At 39.6% G+C, this 26,361-nt stretch overlaps 3 protein-coding genes across 7 annotated transcripts; 2 read left to right on the top strand and 1 right to left on the bottom strand.

Annotated features, from left to right (window-relative positions):
* Positions 1-1,841: 1,841 nt before the first annotated feature.
* Positions 1,842-7,389, top strand: tdg.1 (thymine DNA glycosylase, tandem duplicate 1). 2 transcript variants are annotated; one of them, XM_062547880.1, is made up of 11 exons: positions 1,860-1,978; positions 2,634-2,689; positions 3,400-3,554; positions 3,717-4,009; positions 4,405-4,474; positions 4,576-4,711; positions 4,812-4,894; positions 5,004-5,098; positions 5,207-5,378; positions 5,486-5,647; positions 5,739-7,389. In XM_062547880.1, exons 2-11 carry the CDS (start codon positions 2,634-2,636, stop codon positions 5,846-5,848), a joined length of 1,332 nt encoding a protein of 443 aa, XP_062403864.1. In that variant the 5' UTR covers positions 1,860-1,978; the 3' UTR covers positions 5,849-7,389. The 2 variants fall into 2 exon arrangements, with proteins under 2 accessions (XP_062403866.1, XP_062403864.1); XM_062547882.1 differs by lacking the exon at positions 2,634-2,689 and having other exon boundaries at positions 1,842-1,978.
* A 785-nt stretch (positions 7,390-8,174) lies between these two features.
* On the bottom strand, positions 8,175-14,166 carry LOC134093977 (patatin-like phospholipase domain-containing protein 2). 2 transcript variants are annotated; one of them, XM_062547318.1, is made up of 9 exons: positions 13,992-14,166; positions 12,335-12,567; positions 12,048-12,113; positions 11,504-11,713; positions 9,911-9,971; positions 9,570-9,779; positions 9,167-9,299; positions 8,892-8,993; positions 8,175-8,793 (listed from the first exon to the last, which is right to left on the bottom strand). In XM_062547318.1, exons 1-9 carry the CDS (start codon positions 14,056-14,058, stop codon positions 8,643-8,645), a joined length of 1,233 nt encoding a protein of 410 aa, XP_062403302.1. In that variant the 5' UTR covers positions 14,059-14,166; the 3' UTR covers positions 8,175-8,642. The 2 variants fall into 2 exon arrangements, with proteins under 2 accessions (XP_062403302.1, XP_062403300.1); XM_062547316.1 differs by lacking the exon at positions 13,992-14,166 and adding an exon at positions 13,272-13,574.
* A 1,123-nt stretch (positions 14,167-15,289) lies between these two features.
* efcab6 (EF-hand calcium binding domain 6) lies at positions 15,290-25,987 on the top strand. 3 transcript variants are annotated; one of them, XM_062548387.1, is made up of 30 exons: positions 15,290-15,525; positions 15,807-15,970; positions 16,181-16,401; positions 16,498-16,577; positions 16,959-17,028; positions 17,142-17,278; positions 18,083-18,201; positions 18,345-18,466; positions 18,564-18,712; positions 18,810-18,893; positions 18,983-19,103; positions 19,189-19,368; positions 19,513-19,599; positions 19,704-19,864; positions 19,948-20,070; positions 20,244-20,418; positions 20,525-20,639; positions 21,340-21,464; positions 21,658-21,887; positions 22,216-22,348; positions 22,451-22,569; positions 22,707-22,895; positions 23,248-23,350; positions 23,459-23,656; positions 23,808-24,035; positions 24,141-24,350; positions 24,543-24,732; positions 25,115-25,299; positions 25,394-25,543; positions 25,684-25,987. In XM_062548387.1, the coding sequence occupies exons 2-30, from the start codon at positions 15,826-15,828 to the stop codon at positions 25,804-25,806; spliced, it is 4,272 nt and encodes a 1,423-aa protein (XP_062404371.1). In that variant the 5' UTR covers positions 15,290-15,525; positions 15,807-15,825; the 3' UTR covers positions 25,807-25,987. The 3 variants fall into 3 exon arrangements, with proteins under 3 accessions (XP_062404371.1, XP_062404370.1, XP_062404369.1); XM_062548386.1 differs by having other exon boundaries at positions 19,477-19,599; positions 22,243-22,348; XM_062548385.1 differs by having other exon boundaries at positions 19,477-19,599.
* The last annotated feature ends 374 nt before the right edge of the window (positions 25,988-26,361 follow it).

Genomic DNA, 26,361 nt, shown 5'->3' with positions numbered 1-26,361 from the left:
GCAGTTATAGCTTATAGAGGGCCGCGAAGCGAATGCAGAAGGGCCATTCACCCTATTACGAGTTGATGAAGCACTGAAACGATTTTGGAAACATTATTTTAAGGTACAAAAACTCTTTAGTGTTGCTTTAAGAAATATGGGAATCTTTCCTTGGCTGGGAAGAAATTTGTTCTCACCTGCATATGAGATGGTAATCCAGTATGCTTAAAATCTGTGTAGAAGAAACATTTCTCCACTTCATCAGAGCGCACAATATGATGGTGCATAGAGAGTGTGGAACACCTGCTCTGTATTAGGGTACTCCTGGACCCTCAGGCCTGCAACAAAATGGATTACAGTCAGCGTGGAGCACATGAACAATAACTCCCATATGCTATCAAACAGAAGAACAGTGCACACTGCATGTCTTAGATAGAACAACAACAACAACAACAACAGAAGAAGAAGAAGAAGAAGAGCAACAACAACAACAACATCAACAACAACAGCAATGATAATAATAATAATAATAATGTGTCATTATGACTTTTCCTTTTCAAGTTTCCTCTTCAGTTTCCTCATTCTCTCCCAATAAATGTCACAATGCCGCTCATTATTATATGACTCACTCATCAGGAAATGAAACCACTGAAAACTTGCAATACAAAAAAATAATACCCTTTAGAGACAACTGACACTTCTCGTATGTAGTGCCTCGCCTTGTGTAAAGTTTAGGTTATGGTTATGGCATTCAGCAGACAGTTTTGTCTTACTGTGACTTTTTAAAAAAAAAGTTGGCAGGCCTAGACAAGATGGTAATAAAAATCAACAAACATATCAAATATCAATAAGAAATAAACAAAACCATAGAAATATAACAATAACTCTAAGAGAATCAATTAATTAATTATATGTAATGCCTTGAAAGTCCCAAAACTAGCACAGGAACACAGAATAGGCCTACTAAGGCAACTCTCAAGAATATTTGTGGAGTAGGCCTAAGACGTATCTGAAGATTTTTTTCCGAATTCATCATTTATTTCTGAATGCAAAAAGCTTTAATTTGATGCCAACATGACTATGGCTATCGTTTTGAAGATTGTGTAGGCTATGGTAAAAATAAAATAAAATAAAAAATAATTTTTAAAAAGTGGGTGACATGGATAGGCTAATGTCATTATGAAATGTCAATTGTCAATGTATGAACCAGCACCTCTTGGACCTTATCTGCAAATATTATACAAGAACTGAATTCAGACCTGTCCATCAACATTTGTGCTGAGGTTCCACCACTGATCTATAAGGAACACTTGTGGGGGTTCCACTTTAGGTCCATGGATATTATAAAGCTTTACAATATGTTGTTCCTTTACAATATGTTGTTCCTGTTCTGTTATGTTATGGAACAGCAATGCAATGTCTTGTTTCTGCAATGTATGTCTGTGTCAAGTCTCTTGTGTGTTCTATGTTACGCATCATGCGACTTACCTGCCCAAGACAATTTTCCCTCTTTTGGGACATTAAAGTTTATCTTAAATGATCTAGCTAGCCTACTTAAATATGCAGTAAGCAGTAGTCATCTAATGTAGCCAATGAGAGACGGGCCACGAGTTCGAATGTCTGTGTAGATCAAACCAAGATCAACATGGGTGTGTGTGTTTACAGTTCGTCGGTCAAATTAAGAAAAGAAAAAAAATATATATTGTCATTCTTTCAAAATCAATGTAGCTATACAATTATATCAGTAAGAGTTTCATTTCCCCTCTTCCATTTACCCTTACATCGTTACAATGCAAAAATGATCATGTTTCCGGAAATATTACACCCTGTTTTTCACTTGGTACGTCTTCGTGTCAAAGTTGATTTGCTCCTTTCAGCCTCTTTGTTGAATTGTATGGTTGTTGGTCGCTAGCGGATTCCCCAAGCTAACACACCATTTTGAGGAATTATACCTTGATTTTCTGCATGTATATTAACAAGTATTGTTGAACGATTAACGGTATGTATTATTTATTATTGGTGACCCCATTGAGCTATCTTGCCAGTAAGCAAAATTGCTAGCTGGATAGCTGGTGTTAGCTAACATAATCATTATGGAAACCCATTCATTTCTTCAAGTAACTATGCCACTGGTGGGAAAGATAATGCAATCTGGGATATCCTTAACCATTTGATAATAGAAATAACTAGGCATGAAGATATATTGTATTCGCTAAGAATCGGAAACCCCTGAGTAAACTGCCCGTTTACTCACTGTTTCGTTGTCTATGCTAGGTTAGCCGAAATTAGCGAACAGCATCAATGGAGGACATGACGTTACGAGAAGTTAAAGCTAATGTCGACTGTGTTGACTCGCAGTGTTTAGAAAGGGCCCTTTAAAAAATAATGTTGTTTGCAATATGCGCTGCATTGTTTTCATTTACGAGTCAGTAGACTACTTTAGTAGAAACAAGTAAAACCCCACTTGCCCTAAATTGCTCAGTTAAGACAGTTAAGCAATGTAGCTTGTTGACTTAGCAACTTGAAATAACGTTATCGTTAACCAAAGTATCTCCTAGATAATAATGATCCACTCCCAGGATTAGTTTATTCCCTCCAATTTTGCAATATGACAGTGATACTCATATGAACTAATTTGACATCCCCCTTAAAAGATGGAAGAGAGGCGTTATGGATCTGTGCCTGTCCCCTCGGAATATCTTCAAAACTGGTGAGTGTTCACCCCTTTGTCAACCAGTGGCACAGGATCGTGCAGTTCCCTCCATTTGGCCTCCAATTCTTTGGAAAGGTCTTAAGTGCATTCATAAATAGACTACATTTATCGCCATACTTACTGAATCTGAAAAGAGTAAAGTTGTGAAATGGGTGTTCCTGGTCGTGTTTTTATGCGGATGTTAATGATTATGTTAGGGATAATTGTAGTATGCTAAAACGTTGTTGGTCATATTCATATTGTTTGACTCCATTAGCACATCATTTCATATCCACTTTCAGAGAATAGGAAAAGGAGTATGTTTTCGAGTAGCATATTTTGACATCACGATTTTTATTTTATCACTGACATTTCATTCATTCACATGAGTGAGATTGTAAGGTCTCTGAGGTGCAGTTTGTATTTTTGTTGTCATCAAAAAATCTCTCTAGACTTGCATTACATTTTTAATGCTCATAAGTACATTGAAACATGTTTCCTGATGTTTTTGTATTCAACCTGTCTTTTTAATTCCCACTCACTATTGTTACTACCTTTTGTTGTCAACAAATCCTGCATTCTGTACTTTTTACAGGAAAACGTGAGATTATTTCTGACATTGACGTGTTTTTTGACAGTGCCCGAGGAACTTTAGAAATGACCGTTCTTAAGTAGTTGAGCTCTGTCAGCGTTATTCATGGAAATGGTTTGTGCTCTTGTGTGAACAGGGTACACGCTGCACAGCAGCACCTGCAGACGTTACAGTCCCAGTACCCTCACTTGGCAAACGGTGGACACTATATGGACGGCGCCATGGAAAATGGGGGTATGATGGAGATGCCTGGCAACCCACTGGCCATGGTCCAACAAGCTCCTCAGCAAGGTGGGCATTTTCTTGTTTTAACTGACTAGTAAAAATGTATTTACTACGTTGAGATGCCTTGAATGGTTAATGTTCATATTTGATACCTGGGGTGCTAACAGATGTGTTATAGAAGTACATATTGTTGACTTGATTATCAAAATTTGTTGTTTTTCTCTGAAGCACCAGCCAAGGGCAAGCGAGGGCGTCAACCCAAAGAGCCCAAGCCTAAACCGGAGCCAAAGCCTAAACCGCCACCCAAAGCAAAGGCCGAACCAAAAGCCAAACCAGGCCCAAAGCCTAAAAAGGCCAAGCTGGATAAGGGTGCTACAGAGGGTGAGGGCGGTCAGGAGAAGATCGATGAGACATTCAAGAAAGTGAGGAGGAAAGTGGATCGATTCAAAGGCATGTCCGAGGAGGAGGTCATGACCAAGACACTTCCAGACATCCTTAAGCAGAATCTGGACTATGTGATTGTAAGTTGTATATGTTTAAAATTATTACTTGATTTTGATTAATAATCTGATAATCTGAAGTTCTGAATTGCTGTAACATTATCTAGTTCTTTGAAAGTCAATGTGTTCACGTCTTCTTAACAGCTCAGCAGGCTTACATTGCAGATAACATTTCAGTCCAATCTCCTTAGGAACAAAAAACAATTCAGTTATTAATGTGCACCGCATATGGATAATAATGGCATGATACACTATTGTGATTAGGCTGAATGGTTTACAGCAAATCTTCATACGAGTTCTGTAATGTGAACTTTTCCTGATGGGTACCGGGTACTATTTCTGAAGGTTTAGGGCTGCTGTAAATGTGTTCATGTGGATATGATTATGATGTGTTTGTTTCACGTGAACTACTCAAGATTGGAATAAACCCTGGACTAATGGCAGCTTACATTGGAAGATGGTTCCCTGGTCCAGGAAACCATTTCTGTAAGTTTTGTGTATTTTTGGAGGGTAATAGCCTCTAGTCCTTGATGGAAAATATGGCAATGAATTTGGAAAGTGCTGATTTTTTTTTTCTCCCCTACTAGGGAAGTGCCTGTTCCTTTCCGGATTCACAGATCAGCTACTCAATCACATGGCTGATGAGACCTTACCTGAGAAATATGGAATTGGTTTCACAAATATGGTAGCCAGGGCCACCCCAGGAAGCAAAGATCTCTCAACGTGAGTGCTAAAGCAGTTGTTAAAGAAATCTACTTTAGCAAATTCTTTCTTTGTGTTTGTACGTTGGTGTTATATTATTTGTTCTTTCTTTCTTTTTTAGCAAAGAACTCAGGGAGGGAGGCAAAATTTTGGTTGAGAAACTAAAGATATTCAAGCCTCTCATAGCAGTATTCAATGGAAAATGTAAGTCTTAAGTATTGCATGGAAATTGAGGTTTGCCCTCAGTTGTTTTGTTTGAAGGTGAAACTGTGTTTGTATTCACATATCCCTTTCTAATATCCATCTATTAAAGGTATTTTTGAGATGTTCTGCAGGGAGATCTTTGGGAAGAAGCCAAAGAAGCTTGACTTTGGCTTGCAGCCTCAAAAGATTCCCGACTGTGAAACGGTAAAATATCTTCCTGACAACTAAGAACAGCTTAGGTTACTTTTATTGTCTTTTGGAAAAAAAAAGCATCTCTTTCTATAACCATCGTCTTCTACCAACACTTTGCAGGCCTTGTACCTGATGCCTTCTTCTAGTGCTCGGTGCGCACAATTTCCACGTGCCCAGGACAAAGTGCACTTCTATATCAAGCTGAGGGAGTTACGAGACCAACTGAAGGGTCAAGGAAAGGCAAAAGAAGTGCAAGAAGTCAGTTATAGCTTCGACCTCGGATTGGCCAAAGGTAAGGATGATACGCTTGTGGATATAGAAATCGGTGTGGTTTGCATCGTTATCAGCCATATTCTTATTATGCGGCGTGTGTGTCTGTGTGTTTGTGTGTGGTAACAGAGGATGCCAAGAAGATGGCTGTCAAAGAGGAGCAGTACGACCCAGGTTACGAAGCAGCTTATGGCGGTGCGTATGGTGAGCCAGGGGCCGGTAATGAAGCGGAGGCAGGACAGAGCAATGGTCATTGCACCTTCTCTAACGTACCGGCTAATGCAGAGATGGGTAAGTTCAACTCTCCAGGACCAATTCACGCAGACGTCAAGAGTTTGCACCACATTCGTGGCTCACACTGTTTCCATCTGACCGTTTCCAGACTCTGCAGAGAAGGCCTCCACTCCCCCAGCAGCGGAAGGACTGGTACCCGACGGCGGGTGGATGACTCAAACCTTTGATGACCAGATACCGGACATAAGCACCTCATAATCCGAAACTGAATTCGGATCGGCTCAAACCCAGACTAAATAGTGGTTTGCTTGTGAGTCATTTCCGAGGAATAGCCAATGGTGCTCTCCTGTTGAAAATGGAGTATCTCTTGACCTGGGTCCCATTTATGTGAGTGTTCAATCAAGCTGGGTTTTCATGGAACCTGGAACTATCCTCATTTGAATCAAGTCTATTGGACGAATAGGAGTCTTCTGGCGTCTGAATGGAGAGTGGGGTATGATGGGCCAAGGTCCAAGACTGAGAGAGGCTGTATCAACTCCATCTTCAACCTCTTTCCTTACTTTTGCAATTATCTGTACCTCAGTACACCAGCTGAAGACTCTTGGAAACAAATGCCCCTTTTAACAGAAATTACCTAGAAAAACTGTATGGATTCCACAATTTGTACCTTGAATTTAAACTAGTTGGTTTTAGGAAGTAGCTTTTTTTCTGTTGAGTGGTGCATTTTTAAAACATTGGCTTTTTGATAATGGTAAGTAACATTTTTTTAAGCAGCAAAAAAAATATTTTCCCTTTTTTAATGAATGAAAACAATGTTTTCCCATTTTTAAACTATGGAAGTAATGTTACATTTGATTGGCATGATACTTAAGTTGTCACCTCATACTGGTGTAGAAATCTTGTTTCCTTTGTGGCTGGTTCAGCACTGCTATATTTTTAATGTTATCATAAATCAGGGAATAATACTTGATTGTGTTGCGCTCTTTGGAAAATGTTCACTATTTAAATGACTGTTTCATGTTGAGTTTGTTTATGTGCTGGTTGCTGCAAATGTTGAAGCATAAAGGTTTATGCTGTTGAACATTTCTGTGGCACGTTACAAGTACAACACAACATTGTGTTCACATTTCTTAGTTTATGCAATTAGACAACTGTAACTGTAGTGAAATAAAATGTAGATTAATTTTGTGAATTTAAAAAAACAATTATGAAGGTGTAATCAGCCAAGGCCCCTAGGGTATTAGGAAGTCTTAAAGAAACGGTTGCCTTTTATCCCTAAAGAAATAATACATCTGCAGTCTAACACACATGGCTGGATTGATAGTCTCTGAAGCACTGGGCTGTGTTCTGCAAGTGGTAACGTGCAGTTAAGACTGGCCAAGCCTGCTTGAGTGTGTCTAAATATTCATCAGATGTTTGAACCGGAGCTAGAGTCTACATCCAGACTTCTGTAGTGCATAAAAGCCAGCACTCAATACAAGGATAGTATTATAATCTTATCTCTTGTTAAAAAAAGGTATGAAATAAAATATACAAGCACAACTAGCACATAGTGGTCTGTGTAAACTGAATGAATATTTAGATGCCCTTTTATGGAATGGACACTTAACACCACTTTACTGCTTCTGATCCAGAGCCCATGTTTACTGATAATCATTGCCAGGTACAATTTAACCAACTGTTGAAGACTGGTTTAGATTACAAGCCTTTTTTTGGTGTGGATATGGGTGCTATTTTATTTTTTATTTTTTTTCTCTTTTTTATTTTTTATTTCATTTCTGTTCATTAAAATACTTTTGCAGTAATTGCAGTGACTAGGGTGTTTATTCATTCATTTCATGTGGATTGTTGGTGTGAGGCAATATGTTTTTCTATTTGCTTTTGTGGTTAAAGAGTTTGTTTTGCTTTTAAAGAGTGCACGGATATACTAGAAATGTGCATCTCGGTGGAGGAGCTGCAAGAGTGGACTTGCTCACTAGGGGGCAGTGATGTAAATGCCTGAACAGTCCCCCATTCATTTCAATGGGGAAACGCCTCTGGTGGAGCATGGTGGAACTATAAGGGTCTAAAAACGGGAATACCGGAAAAACGACAACCGGCAGCCATCCGACATTAAGTAAAGTAAGTAAGTACAATTTATTAACAAGCAACCTACACCGGATCGGGTCTGTTTTTTAGTGTTTGAACCGCGTTGATAGCTCAAACGCTAGGAGAAGAGGTGTTCTCAAAAACGGGCAACGGATAACAATAGATGGATGCCTTGCAGCAAGACCACTAATTCATCTAAAAAAAAAGAATCAGAGTATTTCTACTACTTAACCCTTGCAAGGTGTTTGGGTCGGTGGGACCAGTTCTCAATGTTTGCGGAAAGACTTTCTTCAAACTTTTCTTCAAACTCATTAGCATTGGCTCACTTTCTGTGAACTTTTTTTCAATGATTGCTCACGGTACTTTCTGCACCTGCTATTCCCACACAAAGTAACAAAATTGTTACATTTTAATCACTTTCACCTGTTCTGATTTAGTTCTAAGAAATAAGCACCAATAACGACCAAAAAAAACATTTTTTTCACCTTTTTTATAATGGAATGTTCACAAACACACACATACAAATTTATCATATGATCATAAATGTGGTTAATTGCAAATATGAGCCATAAATTATGTCTATCATTGATAATTGATTCATTTGTTAAGTATTTTTTTTTTACATAAATTGTTATGACTAAAGTCAAATGGTGAGTTCACCAGACCTGGGAACCTGTTGTGTATCAAAAATATGATCACTTTACAAGGGTTAAAATGCATTAGAAGCCTCTGAGTAGTAATCTATCTGGGAGATGTGTGCATGGCAGATTATGGTAGGAATTGAATGTGCTCAGTATAATGACCCACAATTGATGCTAAACATCACAAATAACTGTTCTCTCCCCTGTCTTTAGTCCAGAATGTCTTTTTTAACAGTTACTCATAATACTGTTTTGATGCCCACAAACCATTTTAGTGCATTCATGTACAAGCTACATTTTTTACAAATAATGTGACAAGCTCTTCATTTTTTTCCCTTGAATGTACTATGGCATACTAGTGGGGAGGGATACAGAGGTGGTACATCAGAGTCGTCCCATTCAGACAGACTTCGAGAGGATAGTGCCTGTAGATCATGACAAGACACATGACTGCTCTTCTGTTGAACCTCATTTCTGCAAAGAAAGTGAAGGAAAACAATCTCTATTTAAAATCCTCTCTGAACTAAGTAGGAAATACATTTCTTGTAAGTGTAAGATGGAAAGTTTTGTACCCGTTTGGAAGTGTTCCACTGTGTATCATTTTACAAAGGTCCCAGATTAGACTGCACATCCACTGCAAATCTGAGGTCATCTCTGGGGCCCACTCGATCAGTCTAATATATCAACATGTCAAGTTACAAATACTGTACAGCATTATGTGAAAATATACAAAAAATGATTGACAGTGCAACCAAGTGAGACTGCTGTTCTAGCAGTCAAATAGATTTTTAAAAAATATTGCAGCCCTTAAATCACATGCCCTCTCTTGGCAGATTTGCCATCATACCTGTAAACAAAGGCAAAGGCAAACTCCACAGGCAGAATGCACAGCATCAGGATCTCGACCAACACCCGCACAAAAACATACTCTTTTGCTGCGGCATATGGACCATCCATCTCCTTACATGACTCAGAAATCACTAAGGAACATACACATAGGTCACATCACATCAGACACGGTATACATTTTCCTTGTGGCTTGGTGATTCAAGCACTTTTCTTATGGCTGGGTGCTCAACCATCCATCACATCCATTATTCACCCCTTCTGATTATATCAGTCCCAATTTTTATTCTCGTATGCTATATTCAAGAAATGAATTCTTTCATCGATGTTTTAATGTTACTGGCTGAGCATTGTGTTTTAGTGACTGGAAGTAATGTTCTAGAGTACACATCTCTGCCCTTTACCTTTTTCAATAGGAACCGGAAGTATGTTTGTAGTCTCTTTCTCTTGCCGGTGATGCTTATGTTCAACATGACTGTTGTTTGGCTTTATGACATTACAATTAATTTCTTTATTTTTAGAGTCTAGCAGCTGCTTCAATTCATTCCGGGCCATGGGTGTGAGAGGGACCTCAGTCAAAGACAGCTCTGGTAGTAGGTCCATCTTCAAAAGGTCTGAAACATGATTGTTTTTTTTTAGCGGATGGAAAACACCAACACATGTAAAGCTACTAAACTACTACTAAAATATATTGATTTTTTTGTACCGTAAATAAAGCAATAATTCACATTTGGCATATACTTACTGTTCTCATGCAGGAATTGTAATGTATCTCTGTATCCATCTCGACACATTTGTCCCAGAACCTAGGTAGATCATCACTATCTTTACTTAACTGCTATTAAAGGTGAACATTCATCAACAACAACACCTTGTATTTACTTCTTAGATTAGATTAGATTCAACTTTACTGTCATTGTGCAGAGTGTAAGTAGAGACAACTATGCAATTAGGGGGGGATTCTCTGCATTTCTAAGCAGGTAAAAGGGATAACTATATTGTGTGGCGGAATAATATTGGGAGCACTTAGACTCTGCGCAGTAATATCCTCACTCCAAAGTGAAACTGAAAGTGCAAGAGTGAGGATATTACTGGGCCACACAATATAGTTATCCCTCTTACCTGCTTAGAAATGCACCACGTTTTATTTTGTCTCACCATACTTGGTCGTGTGACTACTCGTGTAACTGTATTTTAATAGGGAAAACATGGAGGCGTTTGGTCGCTTCTAACTTCATCTCTGTTTGGATCCTAAAGAATGCATTGGGCTAGCTAAGTGCTATCAAAGTTGCGCTGCGCGCCAGAGCCAGTGAGTGCATGCATTGAAACGTGAAAGGTATGTATCAACTCGTCTTAATTAGGGGAATAACGTAGTTTAATATGAAAAAACGGTGAAGTGTTTCTTTAAATTTGGTATGAGTGTTTGTATGGACTCAAAGATGAATAGAATTGATGTTGGAGGTCAAAGGTCAAATATCAAGGTCAAAACACCTTATGTATGAGTATGATATCTCAAGAACACCTCGTCATGCAAGTTTCAAATTTGGTTACTCCAAAAGCACCTTTGCAGGTATTACAATTACCCTACCAACCAGCCAACAGCCAGCTCAATACCCCCACCAACAAACTAGCCACTGCATCCCCTCTTGTAATTCCTCGGAATTGAATTTCTAGTTAGCAAGATTTTCACCACTTAACAATGTAGCCAAGTAATGTCGGGAAATATGCCACCATGTGACACTGTAGTGGGGAGAAACATGAAGCTGTATCAGCTTATTAAGCATCAAATTCGACACTGTTATGTTAATTTGTAACATTCTGTTTAGCCTACATGTGTTTAGAACTAGGCCCACCGCCGACATCGAGCAATATGCTGTTTCACCTTGTGGTGGCGCTTGACCTTAATACAGCCCTCCGGAGCGCATAGCTGGAAAGGTGCTTAATCCATGGTAGAATGCACGCAAGAGTTGTATAAGAAATGCCCAGAATTTGGGGTTGCTCCTCCCAAAACATGTAACTCCCCCCATCATGCGTAAATGACAGATGTAAGTGATGGGAAGAATCCACACAGAATGAAACGCACGTAGTTAAGCGTTTTGTTTACTTACACACCCTAAGTAGCAGTGTAAACAGTATTATGACATAGTGCTGCTAGACAGTAGTACAGTTAAGCAAGAGGCATGGTTTACAGTGTGCAGTGTATGAACAGTAACATGAACAGTAACATTATAAGAGCAGAATAAATGTATGCGGTACGAACAACATAGGCTGTTTGTACAATACAGGTACAGTATGTGAAGTGTAACAATAACATTATACTAGTAGTAAAAATAATTACCTCAGCGTCTGGGGGCAGGAAAACACTGGCCACCCGATACATATTGTTGAAGTTCACGTACAAGCTGACATTGTTGTACTGAACCTCATGATAGTAAAATGGACTCTCGCGTGGGCTAATGTCACTCTCACCAGAGAATGGCGAAACAGTGATGGTGTTCTTCAGCTTCCAAAAGGGCATGTTGTCACTGATTGCACCATCAATGTACCGCTGAAGGAATGTGAAAAGAAAGCATTGATGTGAGACTACTGTCGTTAGACACAGTATCCAAATGGGCTTCTCCCTCAAGTAGCCAGGCAAAATATAAAAACTGTCTTAAAACTGTCCACTTATTTAACTAGGCCATTCAAATTAGCTGTTTCTGAAAAATAGTTTTTCGATTAGTTGCTAGAGTTTTGGATTCTTTGTCAACGCAAAGAGTAATAATGTGGGTGATTATAAAAACATCAGCAGCTTTGTTTCACAATCGCAGGAAAAGCTATTATATAACTGTTCCTATCTTTTACAGTCTGTTATCATCCAAGCTAGAACATCTCACACTTACTCTGCCACGGAAGGAGGGAGGCATCCAGCCACAAAACGGTGGGAAAAAACAACTGCAAACCAGAGCCTAGACATACAAATCAATACACATTTAGCATGATAATATGCAGACAAAATATAATAAATGCAATGGTAATCAGATCAAGTAACACATGAAGTATGTACATCTCCTCAAAACAAAACTGCATATAGTGAGCATGCGTCATTATGAGTCATGGGGTTATGTAACTTCATTTATGGCAGCATCATGTTGTTCAGATCTGATTGATACAGTACATTCCACACTACCTGAATGAGCTCTTCCTTGGAGTCAAAATGGGTCACCAGCAAGTTCTTTCCATCAGACACTCGAGTCAAGGATATACCGAGTTGGCCACTGGCGAGCAGATGGGCATCGTCTGGTAACTCACGGTCCAGAAAGTCCTGAACCATTTTCAGCAGGTTGAATGAAGGGTGCAAAGCACCGAGTCTTCGCCTGCCAGCCTGTTTGGCCATCTCCATCATGATGGCACAGGCTTTGCCTTAAGGATAGGTTTACTGTTACTGTTACTGCACTCATTTTTCACACTTGTTTTATTTGATTATCAGGGTTGCCTGTTGGATTGCATCACAAGAATTTTACTTTTACTAGTTCCAATTTGAAAAGAATTCATTGGCAGACAAAAGCACTGTACTACGTGTAAGGTAACACTAGGTTTCATGGACATTTGTTTCACAGAGAAATGGGACAACAATGCCAAAATAAATGTACATGCATGTTAAATAGTAAATGCACATGCACAACCTAGACCACCAGAATCAACATGGCCATTTTCCTCTGGCAGAATTATTGAGGGGAAATGCAGGCATTTACCTGAGGGTGATGTAATTCTCCCATCCCTGATTGGTTGACATAATATAGGCTACATGTGAAAAACGCTTTGATAAGCCTGACTGACGTTGGTCAGACAAGTGATTGATTCTCAACCAGTGAGCCTATTTTTTTTTTATTTTTTTTTGAGGAACCAAATGTGTTTCACACATAATCATAAAGTAGTAATTAGAGATCAGTCAATAGGCTACAGAATAAATATTCTATGCATTGCAGCTCAGTCAATGTGCGCATACTGTAGGCTATCTATGGCTGGTTCTGCTCATAAACATACGAATGAAACTTTAACCTTTTGTCTATATCTTAGCAATATTTCTACATTCTGCTCATTCAGTGCCATCATTAGATACTTACCCATTGGTATTTTACATACAATTATAGCCCCAAACAAGGCACCCGACGAGGCTCCATAAATCTTGGTAGCACCATCAAGTAAATATCTGGCTCTTTCCTGTAAACAGCTCCCCACGCCAACGTAGTAAACACCCATGAAACCACAACCGGCGACTGAGATATTCCATCCGTTTTTCGTTTCGAACATCTTGATGCTAGAAATGTATAATGCTTTAGAGCAAAAATATCTCTATGATATCGCCAGTCGATCACTAGAAATGATAAGTTGTCAGTGTAAGTCTAGACTTTGAACCACAGGCGTAGGCCTGTAGGCCAACCTTAAATGAGAGGAAAGTTGCCTCCCATTTGCTCAAGGGACAAAAAGGATGGTAGATAGCATTGGCGAATCCTTTTTCTATGGTTGTCTATCTCCATCAGCTTCAAAGTGTCAAAATATACCATATTGACGATTGCTGTAGCCTATTTGATGGATATGCTATCTACCACTTCTCAGATTTGGCAAATCTTGATGTGACTATACCGAAAAGGCCAAGGACCTGTGTAAGAGTGGAGTCTTTTGAGTGTAGGCAATTCTTTTCTGAGTGTTATGTGACATCAGAGGGCACGCACAATCATTTGCAGGTGTTCATAGTCTAGGCAGAATAGCTTGGAGTGGAACTGGATGTTAGCATGCTTTCAGTGAAGGATTGATCAAATATCCATTATTGAATGTTAACTAACCCAAGTTCAAGGTCTTCATGATGGATTGCTGTGACCTCAAGTGAGCGAAGGTGGGTTTTTTCCCCATGTTGACACCAGACAAATCATCACGGTCGTATAGGGCTCGGGCTCACGCCTTGCATTAGGAATATAGCCGCCTGTTGGTAGCGCACCGAACGTAATATCCATTCATTCAGATGCAGAAGACAAGAAGCAGAAATATAGTCGGGCCTATTAGCGATTATTTTCCTCTTGCGATCGTGGGTTGTGTTGTTACACCCCACTACACAGCAACATACGACCAAGAAGGCAAAAACTATGTAACAGGAACACAATAGGTGGGAGTAGAAATCCATAGTAAACTAGTGCTGCATTCACGTGCTATGGAAAAGATGGTATTTTCCATTTGTGACCTGGTAGTTACCAGTGTGTTGTGTTCAAGTGCTTTGTTGACGTACTGTTAGGAAATGAGTAAATTACCGGTCACTCATCACTAGCTAGCATATAGCTCTGGGTAGGCAATACCAAACCATAACAGCTTTTTAAAAATGTACACTGAGTGTCAAAGCATTATATTACAATTGTCAATGACACAACATTGTATAGGCTGCAGAAAAACATCTGCTAACAGTAGCAAACAATGTTTAGTAGTAAACAATGTTATCATTCACAACTCTTCCGTTGCTCTCCGCCATGTTGAAAATGTCAAAGGTTATCTCATCTCGGCAACTCGTCCATCAAAATATTCTACGAGTTGCCCAGTGGAAAATACCACATGAGATGGTGTTCATGTGCATTTTTGACCTCGGCTTTTGGTATTTACCATAATTACCATAGCACATGAAGGCACCATAGGAGTGAGGCTGCCAATATGCCTGTGCCCGCGAAGTTTTCACGTCATGATCCCGAGTCCTATTGTGCCATTTTCTAGGTTGCACTGTTCTTTTTTCTGTATTTCTTCAGAACACAAGGAAAGCACCTTAATAGGCCTAATAATAATAATAATAATAATAATAATAATAATAAAAAGAAATAGGCGACTATAACAGCTGTCTGACATTCTTAACAAGGCTACACAATGCAGATTATTTTCAACATCGTTTCCCAACCTATTTTATTGATCAACATTCCAAAAAATCCAGGTGATTAGCAAAAGTTTGGAGCCCCCCCTGCTTAGAACGCTTACTAGAATATTTGTTTACAGAGTTGCAAGCTAAAATTCTAGAGCGGAGATCCTAGAATCTTTAGTTGCAAGACCAGGCGGGATTACGCCGCTAGCTGGTCTCTATGGCAACCATTAAGCGTCCTTTCAAGTTACAATGTGTTTAGTACCATTCAAGGCAAATCATTCGCTAAAATTGTCACAACCTTGCTAATTCTAGTAGGACGAATAGGAAACGGGCATTATTTTGTCTCCATTATGTGATGCTTGCTCATTTTTTGAATGTGGAGATACATTTTCATCAGAAGAGGATAACAACACGTTTCACACGTTGAGAAATGGAGGAATGATGTCCCGTGACAATAGTGAAGAAGCTTCACTTTGACAGATAAGGTAGGCCCACCTAACTAATCGCTGAACTAGCCTAGCTGCAATTCGTTTCTAAGCTATCATTATCTGCTTTATTATTTTATTATTTTATTGAAAATGAGGGCTACCCTCAATGACTCTCCGAGAATAAATAAAGGTTGAATGAATGAATGAATGAAATGTTAATCGAAATCGATGATGTGGGGGATGATGTGGATTCGTTAGTGGGCTAAATGGTCATGCATAGGCCTAGCCTACTATTCAGCTAAATCCTACTGATTGCTTTCTTGTGTGTGTCTGCTCAGACTTAGGTAATTAACAATCATGTATGTGGGCCCCCTGAACGCTGGTCTTTCGGAGTTGAGGCCTATTTCGAGGGGATTGTTGATGGTCCCTAGGGTCAGGAGCTCCCACTGCTGCCTGTCCCAGAGTAGGGATTCCAGAGCTAGTGACCTCAGATCTGACTCTGGTGAGAACCCATTCTGTAAATTGCACCTAACACAGTGAGGAAAGCATGGCTACTAAAAAGCAGTAGCCTAAGATACATTGATATAGAATAACTGTATCTAAATTAATTTAGTATCTTTAGCCGTCACTTAATAAGAGTTTAGCTCAAGTAGATTGTTACAGGCTTGAGCCATTGGACCAAAAAGTTTTATGACATGTTGTTTCTCTCCAGCCACTTCAGTTCAGTCTGTTGCAGATGAAAACCTAACACTGACAGACATTGAAAGAATGTTTGCTCAGAAGGTTGAGGACAAGAAAGATGACTTAAAGGCAGCCTTTCAAGCATTTGACTTGGAGGGTAACTCCACCATTACCAAAGGGGAATTCAGGCGTGTCATTGAGCATTTTCTTATCACTCTCACTCAGGCCCAATTTGAAATGCTGCTAACCAAGGTTTGAAGCATGATTCCTTCCGTATTATTCTCATATTAGAAACCGTTTGCGTTTATACAGTGTGATTTCTTGTCCTTTATTACTTCATTTCTTCAGGTTCCAAAGAGAGCTAATGGTAGTGTAGCCTATATGGAATTCCTCAGGAAATACTGCAAGATTCCATCAGCTAAGCAGAGGTAGGCTACTGCAAATTAGTAGGCCTACATGTCCGCGCATATTTGTAGGCCTACATGCTATTCATACATTGCTCTTATTACATAGCGGCTATTTATTCTGCTCTTATAAGGCAACTGCTATTTATACTTACTACCGTCTGCACTGCACTATATTTCTTGTACTGTCTATGCGCCACCCTTTTATACTTTGTATATCACATTGCCCTTTTCTGCTTTTCTGCACTTTTGGTTAGACACAAACTGCATTTCGTTGTACTCTGCACAATGACACTAAAGTTGAATCTAATCTAATCTAATCTAGTCTAAATGAAGGATCTTGACCATTATGCGTTCTTGTATTGTAAAAGCACACTCAATCCAGTGTTTTGCATGTTCATACAGAATCCCCAACATTTGTAAGAATCAACAAAACCAGACCCTGGGGGAACTGCAGTGCAACCTAAAAGACCAGGTTTGTATACTCTTTGAAACAGCACAAACATAGCACATTCTGTTTTTTTTTTACCAAAAACAGAATAGGACTCTGTATGACTTTCCATTTATAATTTGAATTTGTTTTAATAGATTGGAAGCAATTTGAAGAATGTTACACGAGCTTTCCGTTTATTTGACTTCAACCTTGATGGACAGATTCAGAAGCATGAGTTCAGAAGAGTCTTAGAGGCGTACTGCTTTCCTCTCAGTGACCATGATTTTCAGAGGTAGGCCTGGTAATAAACCCATATTGTGGTGACAAACTATGTTTGCAGCATGTCACACATACTGTATAGTTGGAACAACAAATTGCATATAATGAAAAAAAAAAAAAAAAAACTATTGTGTTTAAGTTTCCATGGACACCCAAACAGGTCATAAATGTGGTTGTGTGCTATTGTTTACGGGGCAGTGTTTGCACCCATGATGGATGGCCTCACCATGGACACTGTCAGTGTTATTAAAGTTTACTGTAAAACAAATAATGAGTTTACAATAAGAAAGCCTATTTTGTATTACTTAGATACGGTATAATTCCATACTTATGTGATCCATTTGTGTCTTTGATTTGCTCTGCTTTAAAGGAGTAGTTTGGAATTCTGGACATAGGACCTCATTTCCAACTTAGCCAGGGTCACTAAAAACAGGCATACCCATACTCCACAGAATGCCTGAGACAAATAGATTATTCATTGTGTTGACATTATTCTGTCAACACAGACATGTACATCCATAGTCTGACATTATAATTGATTTGTCTTGGGTGTCCTGTGGAGTGGGTAAGACTGTTTTAGTGGCAGACTGCCACATGCCGTGACTTGCGCTAGCCTAGCACCGAACCCTGCAACTAGTAGAAGGACTGGATGAAATATGCTAGAAACGGTCTCCACTGACCTATATCACACTGGCTAAGTTGGAAATTAGGTCTAAAATTCGGAACTAATCCTTTAATTTCTGTGCTAGATTTATAAGTCTCAGATCTCAAATGTTTTCTATGATGCCTCTCAAGTGTTGTACTTTCTCCCAAACAGACTTTGGTCTCACTATAGCACCAGCAATACAGAAACAGTATTCTACAAGGAATTTCTTGAAAGACTTGGTATTGACTGTGAAAATTATCACAAGAAAACACCAGAATGTGTTCAGCAAGGTAGGATGCTGTTGTTCTGGTAAAGGAAACGCGTCACGTTGTTTGCAGCAGTGCTTAATTAGGTCACAGTCAATATTTTGTTAAGGTTGTGAATCTAAAGTAAAAGTCTGTTGGAACTTAAGATAACATATACGTTTTTGCAGCTTTGAACTGGGATGTCTGTGATCGAATGAGAAGAACAAACCGAAGTATAAAAACTGCTTGGGCTGACACAGATAGGAATGAGGATAACTTTGATGAAATCCAGACAAAATTTCTGAAAAAAGTAAGATCCTGGTCTTTATTGTCGGCATTAACATATATATTGATGTAGTAAGTTGTGATTAGAATTGTGTTTCATTTTATTTGTATTCCTGGCACAGATGAGCATGAACTACAATCTTGTTCAGAAGGCTCTTCATGCATTTGATATCAGTGGAAGTGGTTTGATTTCTCCAGAGGATCTAAAGTCAGTCCTCAGTAGTTTCATTTTTCCTATGAATGAGCGAATTTTCGGTGGACTTTTAAACAGGTATAATTACATGAACACATTTATAACAGGGATTTGCATTTTATTGCATATTGGCATACTTGCAACTGACAATGATATGCCCCCATGTGTGACCCAGGTTTGGAGTACAAACTACTGAGCCTGTATCCTGGAGCCAGTTTCTAGCCTTATTCCAAGACAGGCAGCAGGCCTTGTCAGAAAGGTGGGCAACAAGTTGTCTCATCACCCTCATCTTAGCAAAGAATAGCAGCAGCAAAAATGGCCTTTACCATGTCTGTCTGTTTCTTTCAGGAAGTGGAGTGCTCCTGTGATGCCTGACAAAATGGGTGTTGAGGGAATCCTGCCAAAGCTCCAACATCAAGTTCAGCAGGTTCACACTCTACTCAAACGGGGCTTTCAGATCTTTGACGAGGTAGTAAAGTACATTCATGGTTTCACAGTCTACATGCTTTTAGTTTTATATAATAAATAATATGCATTTTGTTCTCTTTCCACAGAATAAAACTGGAGTCCTTCCATGGAGTGAGCTGCGAAGAGTGGTTGAAGGCCTCACCTTTCGTCTGACAGACGAGCAATTCAAAGGCCTTGTTGATCTTCTAGATCCTAAATGCTCTGGAGTTATCAATTACGGCCAATTCATCGAGCTCTGTCAAAATCATCCAACATCAAGACCAATGGTAATCATTCAACGGGTTAGAAAAAGACAATAGTGCCAATAAGATAAAGGGATCTGTTCTGTTGTTGACAATTTAACACAAACTGCTCACAGATATGTTTATGTGTAGTCAGCAGCACAGCCACAAGCAGTGTTTGGTCTACAGGAAATACAAAAGCAAAGGAATAATTTGAGAGTGAGGAGTCCAACTGATCAGAGCACAACCTCCGTTGCAGTTCATACATGGAATACAGTAATATATGATCGATTAAATGACTAATTACTAATTGAACTAATTGAAGACTTTGATTAATTAAATGAGTGTCATACAAACTAAATGTATGCTGACTGACACAGGTGGAGACCATTTTGAGGGACAGACTGTCGGAACAGCTGGATGCAGTCCTGAATCTTCTCGACCAACTTGACCATACCCAAAATGGAACTGTCAGTTCTGTGGAACTCAAGAGGGTTGTTCAACAATATGGATTGCCTGTATCTGACAGTCATTTTGAAACGTGAGACTTTGTCTTTTTCCAGATGCCTGCACTGTGTAATTCAAGTTCATTCATAAACATGTTGCCTATTTTTCCCTCCTCAGGCTGTGTGTAAACTTCAAAGATTCTGGAGGGATCAATTATAAGAAGTTCCTGAAAGGCTTAGGCATTCAGAACATCAGTGCTGAAGACACCAGTACTCACGGCTCCCTGAGCCTTTTCCAGAGGTAAAATTATGTAGATTCATACTCTAGATCTGATGTGAAGAAAAAATAATAATGTTGTGCATGCAGCTGTGGTAGATAGCACTAGTTAGCTCAAGGCCACTGGATAATCTGGTGGAATGAAAGGGTATGATACATTTTAAAACTTGGTCAAATATGGTTAAAATGAATTGCAGGACTGGAAGTGCTTATCATGCTCACCTCAAGAAACTGAAGGGACAGGCATTACAAGATGTTGTCCTTAAGAAACTCAAAGATGGCCTGGATGGCCGTGGAGTAAGCCTGCAGGACTGTCTGAATATGTCAAGAGGAGGCCCAAAAGCAATCCTCACTCTTGGAGATTTTAATAAGGTGAGCAATCTGAGCATAAACAGAGACTTTGTCAAGAACAAAGTAAGATAGTAGATTACAGTAGACTCTAAGCAATGTGTGTTCACCCTGTATGTGTCATTGATAGATTCTAGATGACTGCAGGATTATGCTGGACAAACCACAATTTCAAACTCTCACTCAAGCTCTTGGGTTTCACAACGGACAAATACCACACTTTGACTTTGTGGCCAAATTTGAAAGTAAGTCTATGCTTGAAATTTCCACAAACAAGTTAACATTGGCCAGCAGGGGGCAGGGCTGTGCAACACTAAACATCGGTGGTGTGTATTGCAGTGCCAAATCAGCAGAATATTCATAATTATTGTCAAAGAACTGGTGACATTTAATTTCAGTCACGACTTTCATTTGCTTGAAACATACTGTATATCCACAACGATAGCATCAAATTTAGTCCATTTGTAAATCAAATACTTTCCTCTTATGAGTGTTAAGGCACGTTTAGACTTGCTGTAGACAACGCGTTCGTGTACGCATCATGGCTGCCTCGCGTATTTTGCGGTAGTTTGGTGCGTCGGTCGTGCACGTCGTCGCAAGCGACCACGACGCGTCCGCGAGATGCAATACTGACAAGAAAGTAGGGGGCGATCATTGCCAAAAGAAAGTGACTGCAAGATGCATTATCAACATCAAAGCTGGGGGCAATCATGAGAGTAAACAATGGCACATGGCCACATCCACATCTGATATTAGGCTAGTCTCCCCCTGGTGAAGACCTCCAGTAAGGTGCGTAATGCTGCAGCGAGTCTGTACACAGGACACAGCAGGTCGCACACGGTCGCATACGCTTACGTTTGGTCTAACGGCAAGTATAATCCCAGCCTTACAGCAGACTTTTTGCCCATGTGAAACATGTCTAACCAAGTTGACCTGTCTTTGCAGAAAGCACAGCCAAGGAGAGGAATCATGAGGTAGAAAGGGAAAATTCGAAAGGGATGCCATCCAGCCTCATTTCAGCAGAAGAATGCCTGCAGCAGCTCAAGAAGAAAATTACAGAATTCCATGGGGTAGCTTTCAGTCAAATATTGTTATAGTCAATGTAGTCTGGCAGTCCTTAGACAAATATCATCATACCGTTGATTTGTAATTGCGAGTGTCAAGGCAGTTGTGTGAAGTTTCCATCTCCATGTGCACCAAGTATCTTGGTCCAGTCCAGAGATGGAAAGTAATGAAACTTCAATTCCACGTTCCTGTTCCCAGGATGCCCTCTCTGCTTTCCGTGTGATGGATAAAAACCGCGATGGTGTGGTCAACTGGAAGGATTTCAGGGCACTCTTTGACAGTCTCCAATTTGTCATCAAGGAAAAGGAGTACCAACGGCTTCTAGACCTCATGGGTTTTCAAAATGGTGCAACACTGAACTATGCAGAGTTCTTCGACATAGTCCATCGCAATAGCAAGGAGGAAGCAGCCATCTTGTCAGTCAAAAAGTGAGCATTCCACAGCTTGACACACCATGATCAGTCAGCAGTAGCAGAATCATGGCAGGCCCATTTGAAGTGCCCTGCACATTATTAAAAAATATATTGAGTGCACCACAGAATAATGTTTAGATACATTTGTACATTTACAGAGATGTTGTTCAAGTACTGTAACCCACAGTACATCTGAAACATACTTAATTAACCACAGAAAAAAAGTTTTTCAGATTTTTTAGATTTAATTGAAAAATGTTTTTTACATATTCTGAAAAAGACCACATTGCTATTAGAGTTGTGCTACCAAGTGTGCTACCAGTTGTGTAAATTTGTTGGCCAGACCTGAAAGTGGAGAGCCTTGTGACAGTGTGGGACATCCATCTAGACCTGACCAGTTGCTTGATTTAGCCTGTGAACAAGTTCATGCTCATCTGGTAGCAGACATACATCATCGCTGGCATGAGATTTCAAAGGTTTGTGCTGCTTGTTCAGAACTGTCCAGAAATATTTAAAGGATCCACAAAATAGCATCGGACAACTGAACAAAGAATAAGTAGACATTTGTTTTTTTGTAGGACTTCTGCCACTTTAATGAAGATGGTGACGCCATTATCCGCAAACTCGATTTGAGACGTCATCTCTTCAAATACTCTTTACCAATCACGCCCAGAGACTTTGAGAAACTGTGGATGAGGTAGGTGGGATTAAATTGATACAGTACTAAATTATACAGTATAAACATCCATTTGAACCTAAGATACATTGTTGATATGGTGATATGTAATAAAGCTACAGTGGTAACATTTGATCTCTCCAAACGGCTTTGAACAGATATGATAAAGGAGGGAAAGGCTACCTGACCCAGACCGAGTTCTTTGAGACGCTGCATGTGGTGCCTGAGGGACAGGACCATTTGTTAGAACCTCCCGTTACAGAAGAAGAGCTGGATATTCAACTGGAGCAACACGTGGACAGAGTGGCATCCCCACCCTGCAGGGATGCAATCTCACAGGACCTTAGGTCAGCCAAGGCCAGACAAAATAGTTTCAAGCAATAACATTAATCATTATGTAATATACTGTATGAATATAGTTCCTCTATCTGTACGCAACCCTATATAATTTATCTAAGATTCAGTTTGTATTACCATGCAATGACAAATCAAACATGCTTTCAGAAATTAGCGTATTTATTTTGAAGTCAAGAAATGCAATGTAATGCTACAATACAATCAAAGACTGTTATAATAATGTGCTATTAGTTCTATTAAATTGCACTTACTGTATAGCAAGATAATGTTGTACAAGGACTTCCCAAATAATTTTGTCAGAGGTCTTGAATAAAGTCTTTCGGCTGACTCTTCCTTTACCAGACATTCAGCCCAGTCTCCCCAGAGTGTTGAAGATCTAAGTCCAGACAGAGCCTTGCAGAGAATCAGAGAGGTTGTAACTGATGCCCCTGATCATCTTCATAAGGTATGATGAGACCATCACATCACAGTTTGTGATGACAAATGCTTCACTGAGTGATAAATGATTTTGGTTACATAAATACCTTTACGTAATACCATAAGTGTGTCACAGGCCTTTTCAGCTTTTGATAAGACAGGACGCGGAGTCGTTTCACCACTGGAGTTTCGACGAGTCTTGGACCACTTCTGCTTTAGACTGTCTGATCGGCAATTTAATCACTTACTGATGAAGCTGAAGGTCAGACAGGAGGGAAATGGCACGGTGAACTGGAGACAGTTCCTTGAGACGTTTAAGTTCAACAGGGAAGAGGTGAAGAGAGAAAAAAGAAGAAAATAAGTAATATTGTAGACGAGTCATAATCAACCTGCATTATAATTAGATTTGAGACAATAATGTGTAACATGATTTTATTCACACTTAAATCTGTATGGTGTGTGTGCGTGTGTGTGTCACTGAATAGACAGCGGACGAATGGCTGGAAAAATTACAGAAGGTTCACTTCCCTAGTCAAGCCCGTCCACTTTCCATCAATGAGATCCTGGGACGAATTAAAGACGTAGTATCTACACGTCTCTATGTGATCACCAAAGAGATGGTGGCCCTTGATTATGCTCACATAAACATAATCTCCAAGCAAGACTTCAAGCAGATCTGTGATCGACATTTCATGAGGCTCACCAGTGAGCAGGTACACTCTCCTACATTCACGCCGGCACCTTAGACTAAAAATGACAGGTAAATGCTAGAGAAGTGACTCATTAGGTTTTGTTTAATTGTGTTTCAATTCATTCAGTTTGAGAATTTGTGGAACATTTTGCCAGTCAACGCTTATGGTAACCTGGAGTTCCATGAGTTTCTGACTAAGTTCAGTGGGAAAGAGCTTGATGATCATGTTCCTCAAGAAGGGCAAGGACCCACATCACCAGCACCATTATCACCTGACTCTAAAGCAGGCATCCTCAAACGTCCTAAAACTGCCTCCTGCTTCATCAGATCTAACAAGGTAAACAGTTATGGAGCTCTTCACAAAGTACCTTGAAAATAATTGCGAAACTGTTGCTCTTCTATAGAATGTATTAACTATGATATGCTGTTAAAGTGCAACCAAAATCCTGTTGGTTGCATCAGTAGTTAAAGAATGCTCCAAAATTTCTGAAGAGGGTATGAACATGCATCTCCACTTGTGTCGCCATAGGCAACGGAGGTCCCTAAACAGACCAAGCGACCACATTCAGCGGGGGCGAAGACAGCATCTTCCCCAAATGGAGAGACTGTGAACAGGAGGATTAGAGGCCAAATTCAAAGCTGCTGGAAGATGATCCAGAGGAGATGCAGGGAGGTGGACCCCGATAGACGTGGGGAGATTGAAATTGGAACCTTTTTAGGTATGGTTGAATAGTACTTATAGAGTCGTCAGGCATGAAAGTTACTGCCCTCATGAGGAGGAAAACTTGCCAGCAGCATACAGTTGAGTGAAGATTTACTTTGAGACTTCACATTTGTTTTAAAGTCCACCTCCTGTGAAATTGAAGGTTTTAACCTTGTTATCATGTCTGCATGATGTCTGTCTGCTATGGTTTACAAGACATATCATGAAGAAAATAAGCAGTCTTTGTCATAGTAGTGGATATCTGCTTCGGATTTATATTTCGCCCAATCACAGCCCAGGTGTGCCAATTCAGGTGTCCAGTGGTCAAAGCAGCCAGATGTGTGCTTTTCATTGAATTGCACTGAATGGTGGTGAATGTGCTTTTATTTGTGTCTAAGGTGTCATGGAGGACCTCCATATTCAGATGAGTCCACTGGAATTTGAGCAGTTGATGGCAAAATATGAAGTGACGAGTAATGGATGCATTCGTTACTCGGACTTCCTGCGTCACTTTGTCCTCCCGCATAGACCTCTGGTCACCAGTTTGCTCAGCAGGAATAAACTCCAACTTCCAAAGATGCCAGTAAGATGGAAAAAAAAGAAGAAAGTTTGTAAATGTGTATCTCGCAGATACGTGATGTAACCTAATATTCTTGTTGCTGTTCCTGTGTTGCCAGTTGAATGCTGGACCACTGACCTCTCAGTGTGCGGAGGCCATGCTTAGGATATGTGGTCCTGTTAAACAATTTTGGAGATCCATGAGGCAGTCCTTTGTGTCCTTTGACAAAGACCGCAGTAGGAAGATTTCTCTCCAAGACTTCAGAAAAGTAATCTTTGTTTTTCATTTTTCATTGTGGAAAAGTAGCTGTTGCATCGACTTGACATTTTAACTTAACAGTTTGGTTAATTTTGTGCCATTTTTATCATTTTCATTCATCCCCTTTCATTGTTCATGTCATTTCTACAGGTTCTAAGACATTACAGTGTTAATCTAACAGAAGAAGAGCTCTTCCATGTCACTTCTTTCTTTGACAAGGACATGTCGGGCAAGATATCTTACAATGAATTTCTTAGCACTTTCCTGGGATGAAGTCAAATAACCTTCTTACTTATAGAGCAAGATAGAGTTGATGAATTATGTCTGTGGTTTGACAAGAAAGACTAGTTATAGGGAGTGAATAGATTTAGTTTTGTACTACTTTTGCACTTTGATGATTCAATCCAAAGCTGTGTTTAAGATCACAGTACTTTAATAAACAGCTTGAATACAATATTGGCTTCTGTGATTTGCTAAAAATTATATAGTCATTCATTACCACTTAATAAATAAACAAACAAACAAACAAATAAATAAATAAATAAATAAAATGTAGGCTTGTCCATTGCTGTTTCCCTACGTGATCCTTCAAGGCTGCTATTTGAAGGATGTTACATTAAATGTCACTGCATTCTTTACTTTAGTATTGATATGCATGTGACAAATAAAACTCCTTGTATCTTTGTAGTCTGTTCCATTGAGTGTTTTCCGAATGCTAATAAAAATAAAAAAAAAATCCTTGTCTTTGAAGGATTTGACTCCGACTTTGATAAACAGGAATGTTGCTCAGGCCTATCCATTTAGTTTTAGACTGTCTGCGTCATCAAA

This window comes from Sardina pilchardus, chromosome 10 (genome assembly GCF_963854185.1).
Source record: "Sardina pilchardus chromosome 10, fSarPil1.1, whole genome shotgun sequence".
NCBI classification, from domain to species: Eukaryota; Metazoa; Chordata; class Actinopteri; order Clupeiformes; family Clupeidae; genus Sardina; species Sardina pilchardus.
This window is presented reverse-complemented; position numbering and strand designations above follow the sequence as displayed.